The 15140-nt window shown below is 33.9% G+C and overlaps 1 protein-coding gene across 3 annotated transcripts in view; it reads left to right on the forward strand.

Annotated features, from left to right (window-relative positions):
• The window catches only part of FSTL5 (follistatin like 5), an 873776-nt gene that overhangs the window by 705870 nt on the left and 152766 nt on the right, over positions 1-15140 (forward strand). For 2 of the 3 annotated variants that reach the window (XM_049906161.1, XM_049906162.1), the window contains exon 10: positions 8285-8311. The exons of the other annotated variant lie outside the window; for it this stretch is intronic. In XM_049906161.1, coding sequence (XP_049762118.1) covers positions 8285-8311 — 27 coding nt within the window. The remainder of the gene's footprint in view (positions 1-8284; positions 8312-15140) is intronic. 3 annotated transcript variants of the gene reach the window in all.

Consider the following 15140-nt stretch of genomic DNA (forward strand, 5'->3'; position numbering starts at 1 on the left):
AATTGAATATAATTGGAACATTCTACAATAAAGATGAATTTGTTTTAATCAGAAATTAACAATACATACATTTTTAAAATTAATTTATTGATTTAGAAAAAATAATTTCCCATCTAGCATACTTTTTGTGAATTTTATACCTGACCTATTATACTTTTTATGTATCAGTAGAGCATTGATTTATTATGCTGTTGGGTTATTATAAATAAAATCTTATGTTGTATCTAATTTTTACATAATAATGTAGGTTTTTTTGTATGGTTACCTTATATTCACCACCTTACTGAACTCTTAGTTTTTTTTTTTTTCCTAATTTATTCTTTTGTGACTGATTTTATCATCTAGTCTTGATCATTGTACATATATGCCTTTTATATTTGTTTCTTGGTTTAATGAATTGGCCAGTTCATCAAAAAATAACTCCACATAACAATGGAAACCCACTGTTTTGACCTTCAATTTATTTTTTGGTGCTTGTTTTTTTTATTGAATTAAAATACGCCTCTACTTTCATTTTTTCAGTTCACTAAGAGTATTTATATCACAATATGTAATACATGATGCATTTTATCAGATTACATTTTTTCTTATTTAAATTATATTTATCTATTGAAACAAAGACACTATGTGTTATATTAATTGATTCCTTAATTAAATTCTAATCAAATCATTTTATTTCATCCATGAAGATTCCTGTTTGTTAATCGATTAAACTTTTAATATCCTGATAAATTCTGATTGGATTTTATTACAGTTTTTAATTAGTGAGACTATTTTATAATCCCTTTTACTCTGCTACTATATCAGGTAATGACATCAGTTTTGATGACTTTAAAAAATGAATAGGAAAGCTTTCATCCTGATCTATATTCTGACAATATTGAGTATAATAGGAATTACATGATTCTTAAAAATTAGCCAAAATTCATTATAAAAGCATCAAACCCTAAGAGTATTATTGTAGGAAATTATTTGAAAAATGCTTCCATCAGTACTATGCTTTTTTCTTCGGTTTTCTTTGTTGCTGTTCAGTTCGGAAACTTTCATTGCCTAGGATTTTTTTTTATGATATTCTGATGATCAAACTTATTATGAAAAAACCTGCATTAATAGAAAGCCATCATAGCTACAGTACCCATTTCTTCCTCTTCTCTCTTTTTCTTACCCCCTTCCTTCCTTATTTTCTTTCTCCTTTCTTGCTTTCCTTCCTTCCTTCCTTTATTTCTTGTTTTTTCTTTTTTAACCTATCTGTTTTGCACATTTATTCATCAGTTAACTCTATACATTATCCTTTGACCAGAGCATTTTGGTTCCACATGTCGAATTCTCATTTTTCTGTTTTATATAAATTTTAATTATAGTTTAATTTTTTTCAAAATATTTATCAAAGAATTTCATGTTTTAAATGCTTGTTATACATTTGGATAATTATCTCATTATTGTGTGAAGTTGCCTAAACAAATTATGCTTATTGGAATATACCAACAGTTTATGGAGAGACTTTTTCTTTTGCAGCTGACTTTGTGATCACTCAAGATTCTTCCAAGAATACTTGAAAAGGAGTACTTTCTGCTTGTATAGTTGCAACATTAATTAAAAACATAGTAATTAATCATAATAATTTTAATTTGTCTTTAAGCTTTATCTTTTTCCCTTTCATTTTTTAAAAATATGTTATTGTGATTTTGGAGAAAAATTTACAGAACAAATAAGGTTCTCATTTAACAATTTCTGTACATATTATTCAGTGACATTGGTTACACTTTTCACAATATGTCAGCATTCTCATGATTTCCATTCTGGTTATTCTGTTTCCATTAATCTAACTTCCTTGTTCCCTCTTATCTTCTCATCTTTGGACTAAGGTAAATGTTGGCTGTTAGGTCTCATGTAGATGATTGTTTAGAGGAACACAATACTGATCGGTAATATTATTTATTTTGTAAGCCACTCGATCTTTTGGCTGATAGATGACCTCCAGGAGTGATTTGAGCTCCAAGTTTAATCCAGGGCGATAGTCTTGGGGGTTCCTCTCGTCTCTACTGTTCTAGTAAGTCTGGCCTTTTTTAAGAATTTGAGTTTTGTCTACATTCATTCCCATTCTATCCAGGCCTATCTATGTCTCCCTGGTCAGAACAGTGGTGGCTGTAGCTGTGCACCATCTAGTTCTGGCCTCAAGGTAGGAGGGGACTTGGTTCATGCGGACTATAGTCCTGTAGACTAGTTTCTTCTTTGAGTCTTTGGTTTTCTTCTTCATTTTTTGCGTCATATGCATAGAGACCAATAGTTATATCTTAGATGGCCACCTGCAAGCTTTTAAGACCCCAACACTACTCACCAAACGAGAATGTAGAAGAACACTGTCTTTATGAACTACATTATGCCAATTGACCAAATTGGACCCAGAGACTATAGTCCTAAGCCTTCAAACTAAATAAACCAATCCAGCGAGGTGTTCAGTTATATCTAGGAAGTATCCATAACTGTGCAACCGATGTGCTTTATGTTATATACAAACATATATGCAGCACACACAAACGTGAATATACATTTTCCTACATAAATACCTATACATATGCATCTGTACATTTATATGTCCTTTGTTGTTGTTAGGTGACATTGAGTCAGTTCCAACTCATACCGACCATATATACAACAGAACAAAATACTGTCCTGTCCTGTGACAGCCTCACAATCAATATTATGTTTGAGCCCATTGTTGTAGCTGCTCTGTCAGCCCATCTCATTGAGTCTTCCTCTTTTTCACTGACCCTCTACTTTACCAAGCATGATATCCTTCCACAGGGACTGGTGCCTCCTAATAATATGTGCAAAGTACATGAGTCAAAATTTTGCCATCCCTGTTTCTAAGAAGCATTCTGGGTGTAATGTTCATTTGTTCATTCTTCTGGTGATCCATGGTATATTCAATATTTTTTTTTTGCCGAGACCATAATTCATACATATCAATTCTTCATTTGTTTTTCTTACTCATTACCCAGCTTTTGCATGTATATAAGGTGATTGAAAATACATAGCTTGGGACAGGCACACCTTAGTCCCAAAGGGACATCTTTGCTTTTTAATACTTTAAAAAAGAAGTGTTTTACAGCAGATTTGACCAATGCAATATGTGGTCTGACTTATTGACTGCTGCTTCCATGGGTGTTAATTGTGGATCCAAATAAAATGAAATCCTTGACAACTTCATTATTTTCATCTTTTATCATGCGGTTGCTTAAGTGGTCCAAATTGTGAGAAGTTTTGGTATATTTATGTTGAGGTGTAATCCATAACGAAGGCTGTAGTCTTTGATATTCATCAGTAAGTGTGTTAAGTCCTCTCTGCAAGGTTATGTCATCTGTGTATCACAGGTTGGTAATGAGTCTTCCTCCAATCCTGATGCCGTGGTCTTCTTCATATAATCCAGCTCTCAGGTTATTTGCTCCTCATACAGACTGAAAAAGTATGGTGAAAGGCTACAACCCTGGATGCCCACTTTTCCTTATTTTAAACCATGCAGTATCCTCTTGTTCTGTTCAAATGACTGCAACTTGGTCTTTGTAGTTTACTCATGAGTGCAGTTAAGTGCTCTGGAATTTCCATTCTTTGCAATGTTTATGTAATTTGTTATGATTCACACTGTCAAATGCCTTTGCATAGTCAATAAAACACAGGTAAATATCTTTCTGGTATTCTCTCCTTTCAGTCACTATCCATCTGACATCAGCACTAATATTCTTAATTCCACATCGTCTTCAGAATCCAGCTTGAATTTCTGGCAGTTCCATGTTGATGTACTGCTCCAGCCGCTTTTGAATGATCTTCAGCAAAGCTTTACTTATATATGACATTAGTGATATTATTTGATAGTTTCTACATTCTGTTGGATCACCTTTCTTTGGAATTGGCACAAATATGGTTCTCTCCCAGTCTGTTGACAAGATAGCTGTATTCCAAATTTCTTGGCATAGATGAGTGAGTGCTCCCAGTGTTGCATTCCTTTGTTGAAACATCTCAATTTGTATCCTATCAATTTCTGGAGCCTTGTTTTTCACCAAAGCTTTTAGTACAGCTTGGATGTCTTCTTTTAATGTCATTGGTTCTTGATCATATTCTACCTCCTGAAATGGTTGCACGTCAACCAATTATCAGTGCAGTGACTCTGTGTATTCCTTCCATCTGCTTTCGATGCTTCCTATGTGGTTCAATCTTTTGCCCAATATTGCAGCTCAAGGCTTGATTTTTTTCTTCAGTTATTTCAGCTTGCAAAATGCCAAATGAGCTCTTCCTTTTTCAGGTCTTTGCACCTTGCATTATGATACTCGATTTTGTCTTCTCGAGCCACCCTTTGAAGTCTTCTGTTCAGCTCTTTTACTTCATAATTTCTTCCTTTTGCTTTAGCTACTCTGCTTTCAAAACCAAGCTTCAGAGGCTCTTCTGATATCCATTTTTGTCTTTTCTTTCTTCCCTGTCTATTTAATGACCTTTTGCTTTCTTCAAGTATGACATCCTTGATGCCATCCCATGAGTTGTCTGAATGCAAATCATGTTCAATGCATCAAGTCAATTCTTGAGATAATCTTTAAATTCAGGCCTTATATACTCAAGGACATACTTTGTTTCTCATGAACTTGTTCCAATTATTTTCAGCTTCAACTTGAACTTGCATATGAGCTATTGATGCATATGAGCTATTCTGCAGTTGTCCCCTGGCCTAGTTCTGACTGATGATATTGAGCTTCTCCATCATCTCTTTCCACAGAGGTAGTTAGTTTAATTCTTGTTTATTCCATCTGGCAAATTCATGTGTACAGTTGTCATTTATGTTGTCGAAATAAGATATTTACAGTGAATAGATTGTTGATCTTGCAAAATTCTATCACATGATCTCTGGCATTTTTTCTATCATCAAAGGTATATTTTCCAACTACTGATCCTTTTTTTTTGTTTCCATCTTTCACACTCCAATCTCCATGAATTATCAGTGCATCTTAATTACATGTTTGATCAACTTCAACCTGCAGAAGTTTGTAAAAATCTTCCAATTCTTCATCTTTGGAATTAGTGGTTGGTGCCTAAAATTGAATAATGGGTTGTATTAACTGGCCTACTTTGTATGGGTATGGATATTATCCTATCACTGACAACATTGACTTCGGGATCGATCTTGAAATGTTCTTTTTTGACAATGAGTGCAACATGATTCCCCTTCAGTTTGTCATTCCTAGCACAGGTGACCATATTATTTTCTGATTCAAAATGACCAATACCAGTCCATTTCAGCTCATGAATGCCTTGGATTTCTATCTTTAAGCATTCCATTTTGTTTTTGACAACTCCCAATTTTGCAAGATTCATACTTCTTGCATTCCACTTTTCAATTATTAATGGATGTTTACAGCTGTTTCTTCTCGTTTTTGTTCTTGTTACATCAGAAAATGAAGGCCCCAAAGGCTTTACTCCATCCACACCTTTTAGTTCAACTCTACTTTAGGACGGAAGCTTTTCCTGTACATGTATAAAATCCGTTGCTGTTGAGATGATTGTGACTCACAGCAACCCTATAGAATAGAGTAGAACTGTCCCATCAGGTTTCCAAGGAGTGGTTGTGGATTTGAATTGCCAACCTTTTGGTTATCAGCCAAGCTCTTAACCAGTGTGTCTCCAGGGCTCCATATACATACATAAGCATGCTTATCTACATATATAACCACACACAATTTTTGGTTGTTATTTCTGTTGTTTGCAAAATTGTATATGTTGTGACTTTCACCAAAATCATCTCTTATCCTTGTGTACTTCTTCATGCCATCTTTTACCTTGGTCAAGATGTGCTCACTTTCTCCTTCACTTTTAATGTATTTGAGAGTGATATGTTAAAGAAGCATAATATGATTGTGGATTTATCATTTTTTTTCCAATCCCAAAAGTTTTTTCATCTTATTACTGTGTGTTTAACCAATATCATTGTAAGTTTGCTATCTAGTGCCTTAAATTTTGCCTTATCTAAATTTAATTTTCAAACCCTCTATTTTTTTTTTTTGGTATTTAATTATAAATGATTGCCTATCTTAAAATTGTCTCTGTCCTCAGTCCTTTAATGCCCTTGTTGTTGTTGTTATTAGATGCTGTAGAGTCAATTCCCACTCATAGTTACCACATGCGACAGAGCAGAACTGCCCCATAGGGTTTCCTAGGCTGTAATCTTCATGGAAGCAGATCATCATGTCTTTCTCCTATGGTTAATGTCCTTAGTTCTTTAAAATTACAATGTTGTGGTCTACCACTAGGATTTTGTGCATGTTTTTTCCTTATATCTGGAAATCTTAGTCTTACAATCCCCAAGTATTTCACTCTTATTCATCTGTCAGATTTCACCTTAAACATTACATCATCAGGGAAGCTTCCCTGGTTTCACTATGTCAAATCCATTCACTTTGCTGTGCTTCTTTCCTTCATAACATATTAAAATTGCTATTTTTTTTTCTGTCATGATTTGGGTATTGTTCATCTCCTGAGAAGAATATGGGCTCTGTTAGCATAGATACTGTCTTTATTTTACCAAGCATCTTGTAGCATGGAGTACAATGTTTGGCATGTGCTACGCACTCAATATTAAGTGAATAGACCAGTATGTAAGGAAATATATGCCTTGTTACTCTTTTTTCATAAGCCAGAAAAATAATGATAAGTTAAATCGTGGGACCTTTCCTGTACACACCAAAGACAATTCAATTCTGTTCAAAGAGCTTCTTGATCTTACCATGAACAAATTTCCAGACTCATCTTCCATAAGTTTTGCTTTCCAATAATACCAAGTTATTTGAAATTCTCAGATTATGTTATGACATTTTCTTTTGGCATACCTATGGAATAACTTCTTGAGTCCTGATGGCCCACAGTCCTCTTATATGACAGGGTAACATGACCTAGCTTTAGCATAACCACACCAGTAAGCCTTCCCAACTGCTCAAACTCTCTCTCCTCAGAAATGATCATTCTGTCCTATCCACAGCCACTGAACCTAATATTTATTTATTTTATAGCTCTTAACACATGGTTGTAATTATTTGTTTACATGGTTCTTTCCCCTCCCACGTCTATAGTCTTCCCATGAGGATAGAAACTGCCCTTTTCATATTTATTCCAAGCACACTGCAGGCAACTAGAAAAACAGATAATGTGCTGAAGGAATGCATGAATCATGCAGGCATTTTTAAATAAATGTGTTAAAAACACTAAGGAAATCACGCTCAGAAATGCTTACGTGACATTATTTATTATTATTAAAGAATTGTAACAGGTACTGAAAAACACGTAAGTTGGGCCTTATGCTCAAGTCATGAGTGCTGGTCTCCAGTCTTAGCTCCCCTACCTACGTTACACAGGGTCAGGGTTTTTCTTTTCTTTTTTTCAAAGGAATTTGCTTTAGTTTAGTCAAATTACTCCAGGGGTGATTAAAAGTGCGTAATATTTTTCATTAGTTACCCTTTGTTTTCACTTATTTTTCTTCTTTTGATGTTATACAGAGTTTAGATAACTTTGAATTATTAGAGGCAACCGTTGCTTTAAGAATATTTGAAATTTGCATCATTTCTTTCTTTCTGTCTTAATATTTCAATTCTCTATTGGTTTCATCCGTATGTAATATTTAACAGACTTATTGTGCAGAAACAGTTTAGTATGTGCCATTAAGTGTGTGCACAGACATAAACAAGATACATTCCCGTTCCGTCCAGGTTTTAAACAATGGAAACACCGTTTAAAAATAAGTCACTTCATCATAAAATAAAATGCATTACTTTTACTTCTATAACCAAATAGTCTTCAAAATCCTATATTTACAAGATCCCTTCTTGTTCAAGAATATTACATACAGTGATTATTTAGGATTTAAAAATGTTTAACTTTTTCTATTAGGAATTTTAAATATGCTGTCAACTAAATAAATAGTTTTAACTACTAATGTTTATTCCAAAAATGTATTTCAATAAAATTAAATACTCTATTCTTTTCGATGATGCATAAAATGTTCCTTGTTTATTAACCTTTATTCCAAAGAATTGCCTATTTCAAGAAATGCAAAGAGCGTTATCAGCTAGTCCTAATATTTTATTGTTTTGTTATAGTAGATTGTTAAATTCAGTGTCAAGGCTTTTATACATCTGTTCTATTCTAAACAGAGACTGTGACTTCTTTAATAATTATTTATATTGCTTTACACCTGAAACTCTGTTTTCTCACTTTTCTTTCTTTTCCTTTTCTTTTTAACATGCCACAGTAGCTAACATATTATGGAGAGAAGAAGGTATTTAATTCATTTATTTTTCTATATTATTGTGATTGCTTTAATTTTTAGTAGATTTGTTGACTGTTACTATTAATAATTGCCTTGCTTCTCTTTAGTTTGATTCAATGTTTTTTATTTGACTATATATCAATATTCTTGTATAATCCTGCTATGATTAAAAGTATTTATCATTCATGAACAGCTTTATTTATTAGCGATAAATAACCAGGAAGATACATTACAATTTATTGAAATTCTTTTAGGAGTATAAAATTAAGTCAAATAAATAAAAACAACCTTACTTAAGCATAATTTACCTAAATTGGTTCAAATAAGAACAAATATACATACCATTGCCTTATCAAAGAATATAATAACTTATTTAATAAAATGGGCTACAAGCTTAAAGGATCTGAATTCAAATCCAGCCCCTATCACTATGCAACCTAGGGCAAGCAACATAGCCTTCTTACATTACAATTTTCTTATCTCAAATAGAAGGGTAGTTGTTAATACCCAGTGTGGTAATTATTGGTTTTTTAAAGTTATTCAGCAATCAATAAGCGTTATCCACTGTCACTGAGGTATATGGCCTAAAATTAAAGCTCAATATATGTGCTCCTTTGATATCTGGTAAAGTGGAGAGAGGCTTGGACAGACTACCCATGCCACTCCTGCAAATAGGGATGTCTAGCCTTGTAAAGGGGACTAGGTGCAGTTTCTGCTTGCCCCAAAGTAGCAGGTTTTGTTTCCCTGTGAGCCCACAGAATTGTTCCAACTGGCCAGTCACTTTCTCTCACTGGAACCAGGGGTTACCCCATCCTCTTGATACTGCAAAACGTGCATCCCACAGCCCTGGTTGTTCACTCTGTTGCCTTACAAAAGGGGCAAACTCTAAGGAGTCAGAGATCAGGTACCGTAAATGTGGCTTTGTTGTTTAACTGCTGAGAAACTTGGTAAGTTATTTTACCTCTCTGAGCCAGATAAGCATAAAACTGCATGAATGGGGCCTTACAAATCAAGTCTTGAATGCTGGACTCCAGTCCCAATACTGAAATACAGTTGGCACTCCTTGCAAATCTGTGATATATAAATCTTATAGTATGTGAATCATATCTTCCTTGTATTTTTACTTTGTTGACAACCACTATGAGCATTAATTTAGAATAATTATTTATTTCTAAAAAAAAAATAATATTCTTTACCACCCTTAAAAGTATAATAGTCTTCAGAATTAGTTGAGAACATGCTTTGAGATTCATTCTATGAAACCACCATTTGTCTGCATAAAATTCACTTCTGTTAATTTTTGGTAATGTATACTCTCCATAATTATTCTCTGTTGATCAATAATGATCATGCTTTTCGTGATTTTGTTTGACACAGAACACGTGCTTGAGAAATAGTAGCTATTTAAGAAATTGTGTGGGTCCTTTCAAGATAAATATAAGAAGGCTTTTTGGGTAAAAGTTTTAAGCTTTTTCTTAATGCATGCTTTTCATCACAGTCCGTTGAAGGTTCTTAAAATAATAATAAAAAGTTTTAAGTAATAAACTTAAGAAAATGACATATTTCATTTCGATTCATAGATCTGTAAATTATTTTCATAACATTGAAGTTTTGACAAGGTTTTGCAGTTAGAATTGATTGCAGTAATGGTGACCAGAGATAATAAACCAGCTTGAGGAGTCACTGAACCCCAACATATATACAATTAGGTAATTAAAATGATTAAAATATTATCTAACCAAAATTGCCAAACACATTTCTACCTCAATTTATCAGTTTCTCAATCTATCAATTTCTAAATCCATTTTTATTTCCACTATAGCAGTGCTTTTTTGTTTGTTTGCTTGCTTGCCTGTTTACCAGGGCCAAGAGAAATGTTTCCTAGAGATAATTGACTTTAGAATTTTAGGCACTTTATGATCAGTGAAGCCCTGGTGTCAGCAGTGGTTAAAAGTTTGGCTGCTAACCAGAATGGTCGGTAGTTCAAATGCACCAGTTCACTTCCATGTTGGAAGTCCTATGGGGTAATTCTACTCTGTCCTATGGGGTCACTATATTTTGGAATTGACTCAATGGCAACAGGGTTTTTTCTTGTTGTTGTTATTTTGGTTTTTATAGTCAATAATAGAAAGATAATTGAAAATGATAACACTTCTTATAATGCCATCTTACTTATGTGCAAGTGGTAAAATTATAAAATTGTGCTTAACAGAAAATGATTTTTTTAAACATTAACTTAGAATTTAGCTTAGCTGAAAGTTTATTATCTAAATCAGTTTCACTAAATTCAATATATATTGTTTCACCAATCACTTCAACATTAAAATTGCAATAGAGTATCCTTTAATTCTCTGGGTTTTTCTTTTCTAGTCAACCTTATAGTGTAAAACAGTGTAGAAAATACTTTAAGAGAAAAAAGTCTCAATCATCTCTTGACAAATATTTTGAAGAGCCTATTAAATGTAAAGTAATTTGGACGTATTGAAAATACAAGCTGTAATAAGATCTACTATCTGCTTTAAAGATGCTTTTGATCTGGTAGGTTACAGGCTAAATAATGCTTACTGACAACTAATTTTACAATAAAACCCATTGTTATCAAGTCAATTTTGACTCATAGTGGCCCTAAAGGACAGGATAGAATTGCCCCAAAGGGTTTCCAAAGAGCTGCTGGTGGATTCGAACTGCTGACCTTTTGGTTAGCAGCCAAGCTCTCAAGCCACTGTACCTCCAATACGATTTAAAAATACGCATTAAGATATTCAGTATGATTGGTTTTCTGCTGTATTATTATTATTTTATAATTAAATATAATCTAATGAATAATTTCGTAATGTTTATTTAATGATGAATGAGTTCAGGAGCATGTAATTTTAATAATAAAGTTTTTGGATCACAGAAACACTCAATTAAAGGAATTTAAACAATTATGTTGACTTTAGAAATACTCTGGACTTTAAATATGCTAATTCCATTCTCTCAGGAGAGCAGTGGTATAGGTCAGTACACGACATGGTACTTCCTAAATTTACTAGAACATGAGATTATCTAGGTGTCTCTCTATCAGATCAATATTGACTAAAACATGCTTTGGGAAATACTGGATTGATATGACATTGAATGATTGAAACCAAAAAAAAACTTCTGTAGAAACTGCCACTTTTATTATTTCTAAATATTTAATGAGTATTTTCATACAAAAACATTATAGAAACATTAAAGGAAATTATATTAGTTGAGCTAATTAGTATCAAATGCCACAGGAACAAATAGAAATGGCAGTGAAATCATACAACAAAGTTTACCTTCATAATCTGATTAGCTTTATTATCTGTAATATGTGGCTTCCGATGCCAGTGAAGTAGGAGAGAAAGCAGCTGTAAGGAGCAAGCCAGCTCTCATCTGCTTTAGCCGACGCATATGCACGTTTCATTGACCAGGACACCCACTGTAAGGGAGCTGAGCCACATAGGAGATTACATGAATATTTCGTGAGCACCAGGGGCCTCTGTGCAATCATTTTTAGAGAAAAAAAAATGCTGATGTTTTTGGGATGAGATTACTGCCTCACAATAATACTGAAGAAAAAATTAAAATAGAAAAGGAGAATTTTCAGAGTATAAGGCTGTTAAAAGCATGAAATTGGAAGAAGGGGGAGACTCTGCCCACTAATGGCTAATACTGGATGCCAAGGAAAACATGATCCACCTGTCAGTGTTTGTGTTGGCTGATTCATTCTCTCTAACTGCTACTTCATCTTTTGAAATTATCTCACAAAAAAATACTTTTTTAAAATCACAAGAGTAATCTGAATAGTGTTATCTGTTTGTAGATGTATCTATATGTGTGTAGATACACACACACACACACACACACACACATATTACCAACTTCCTGGATTGATAAAGACTAATACAGAGTTGGAAACCCTGTTGTTATAGTGGTTAAGTGTTACAGCTGCAAACCAAAGGGTTGGCAGTTCGAATCCACCAGGTGCTCCTTGGAAACTTTATGGGGCAGTTCTACTCTGCCATTTATGTTTGCTATGAGTTGGAATCGACTCGATGGCAATGTTTGTTTTTGAATACAGAATTGAACACATAACTCCTATAAAACTTTTTGGTAAGAAGGGAAGAATACGTATGTCTTACTTTAATTGAACATAATATAAAGACTTCATTGAGCTGCAATTGTTCAATGTTGCTTTGTGTGTGAAGAGGTTTTTAGCCTCAATGATAGAGATAAAGGAATGAAAGCTAAAAACCTATCCCTGTTGAGTTATTCAAGGTGAAAAAGGAACATGGGCCATCTATTCTTGTCTGTGCTTCCTTTAGCAAAAAATAAAAGAGAGAGGTGATTATTTCTGTATTTCAAAAAAAGAAGAAAAATATTAAGATCACTTGAAAATTAAAAGTACAATATTATCCAATGAGATAGTTTGTTTAAACTCCAGAAGGTACTGCATCACCTTTGACTGGGTAACAAATCACTACGTCCTAGAAGCACAACTTGCCATTCACCGTCATAAAAGTGCTAAAGTTAATGAAAATTTAAACCAGAGGAAGAAAAGCATATTACCACAAAATCCCTTTTATGATTGACTTAAATATGCAACCAATAATAAAAAAATCAACCACATTTTGGTGTCATTATAAAGTTTGTCATGTTTAATTATACAGCTTCCAGCACCCAAAGCTTCGAGACAGGAACGTGCGTTCCGTCTGTTTTCCTCAGTCCGTTGAATGTAGGTAAAGATAGAGTATTGATTATAAAACCCTCTGGGAAATATTTCTCTCTTATAAAACTGCAAATACTCCTTGCTTATGTCTTTTCTGTATAGACAGAAAAAACAAAGCAATGAGAAAGCTCATAAGAAACAAACAAATTATGGAGTATTTTCCAGAGCCGCTATACTCCATGAGATTAGCAATGGACCTGAAGAAGACAAAGTTTATACGTCTGTCTTCAACAGAAGACAGAGAAACACTTTCCTAATCTTTACTCTGACTGGAAAGATGAGGGATTTCACTGAACTCAAGAGAATTTGTCCCTGGGTGATTTAAATGGTTAATTCACTCAGCAGTTTGAGTCTGCCCAGAGGTGAACCAGAGGAGAAGCCTGGCAAAGTATAGCACTTAAAAAAAAAAGCCGTTGAAAACTGTGGAGCACAGTTCTATTCTGAGGCACATGGAGTCAGCAACTGTTTCAACTGGTCATACAAATCAGTAGTAAAGATTATAATTGAAACCTATACCAAAAAAGCAATTATCAAACTTTTGGGACGTAAGACCCCTAAATTCTTAAATATTATTGAGAACTCAAAGCTTTTGTTATTTCTATCTGCCAATGCTTACCAAATAGAAATTAAAACTGAGAGTGTTTTTAAATATGTATTTATGAATTCACTGAAAATAATCACAATCCCGTTACATGTAGCCATAAATAACACATCATTTATTTTTAAAAATCTGTATTTCCAAATAAATTAGGAAAAGTCACATGGTTTTACATTTTACAATGTGTGGCTTCATAGAAACTGCTGTGTCCTTCTATCTGCTCCTTCATTCACTTGTTTGGGTACCACACATAACACAGCCTGTGGAAAACTGCAGTCCACATTTGTGAGATAATTGGAGGAAAAAAACGGCAGACATGTTAGTATTATAATGAAAATGGTTTTGACCTTGCAGACCCCTGAAAGGCCGTACTGTGTACTGTGAACTGTTTCACTAGAAAATCAGGTCGCTCTTGTAAAAGGCTCATGGAGTCTGAGAACACAGGACTTAAAATTTGATATAGAAAACTGAAGCTTTCCCTCAGATCTCAGAGTGTAGATGTGAGACAAAATGAGTACACTTGTTAAATTCTCGCTATGTATCATTTTACTCTTTCCTTCTACAGTAGCATTTCACAGAAGAGATGTCACCTGTAAGAACAAGTTACAATTTATTGAAATCTTACTATTTGGCAGTCATCTTGATTAATGTCTCGCCTCCTCTATATCATTTAAGACTTAAAACAACTGTACGACAGAAGTTTACTTATCATCTCCTAGTTTGAGATGAGGAAATTAAGACGGAGAGACTTTCATTAAGTTTCCCATAGTAAAACAGCAAGTGCTATAGCCACGCTTTGCTCTGAGCTGATTCCTGAGAATGGAGCTTACCCTTATTTGCCATATTCCTGTTACCGGGTGAAAACTCCAAGTTCTTGTTCAGCATGACTCCTCCTATTGGCCAATAAATGAGAGACCAAGGTGGGAGAACAGGAAACGTACCTTTATTTCCTTGTGCAAGGAAAAGAGTCAGTCGGAGATGCTGCTGCCAAGACTGCTTGCCAAGGGCGGGCAGGCAAGTTATTTTTAAAGAGGTTTACAAATATAGGGAGTTCCTAACAAGTTACATCAGCAACATTTTTAATCATACTAACCAGGCACAATGGGGGTTACGTATAACCTCCAAGCAAAAGCAGGATTCAAATGCAAAGCTGGAGGAGCAGGAAGGAAGTCCAGCAAAGGAAACAGGGTTGTACATACAACTCTTTGGGGGCTCTGTCTTATTCCTTCATCCTAAAAAAAAACAAAAAAGCTATGACAGAAACATTTACTATTTATAATTAGCATATGTGAATATGTTACTGCTCTCTTTACACATAAAGTTAATTAATATCTCAAATGAAAATTTGCAGTTATCTTCAATTTCCATAATCTCCATAAACAGGTAATTGATACTACTTTGTGCTTAGTATAGTCCTAGTAAATTTATATATACATGTACACTATTTATATATATATATATACACACGCAATATTATAGCAGCAAATTGAAAAAGAAAAAAT

The sequence above is a fragment of the Elephas maximus genome, chromosome 13 (assembly GCF_024166365.1).
Source record: "Elephas maximus indicus isolate mEleMax1 chromosome 13, mEleMax1 primary haplotype, whole genome shotgun sequence".
NCBI classification, from domain to species: domain Eukaryota; kingdom Metazoa; phylum Chordata; class Mammalia; order Proboscidea; family Elephantidae; genus Elephas; species Elephas maximus.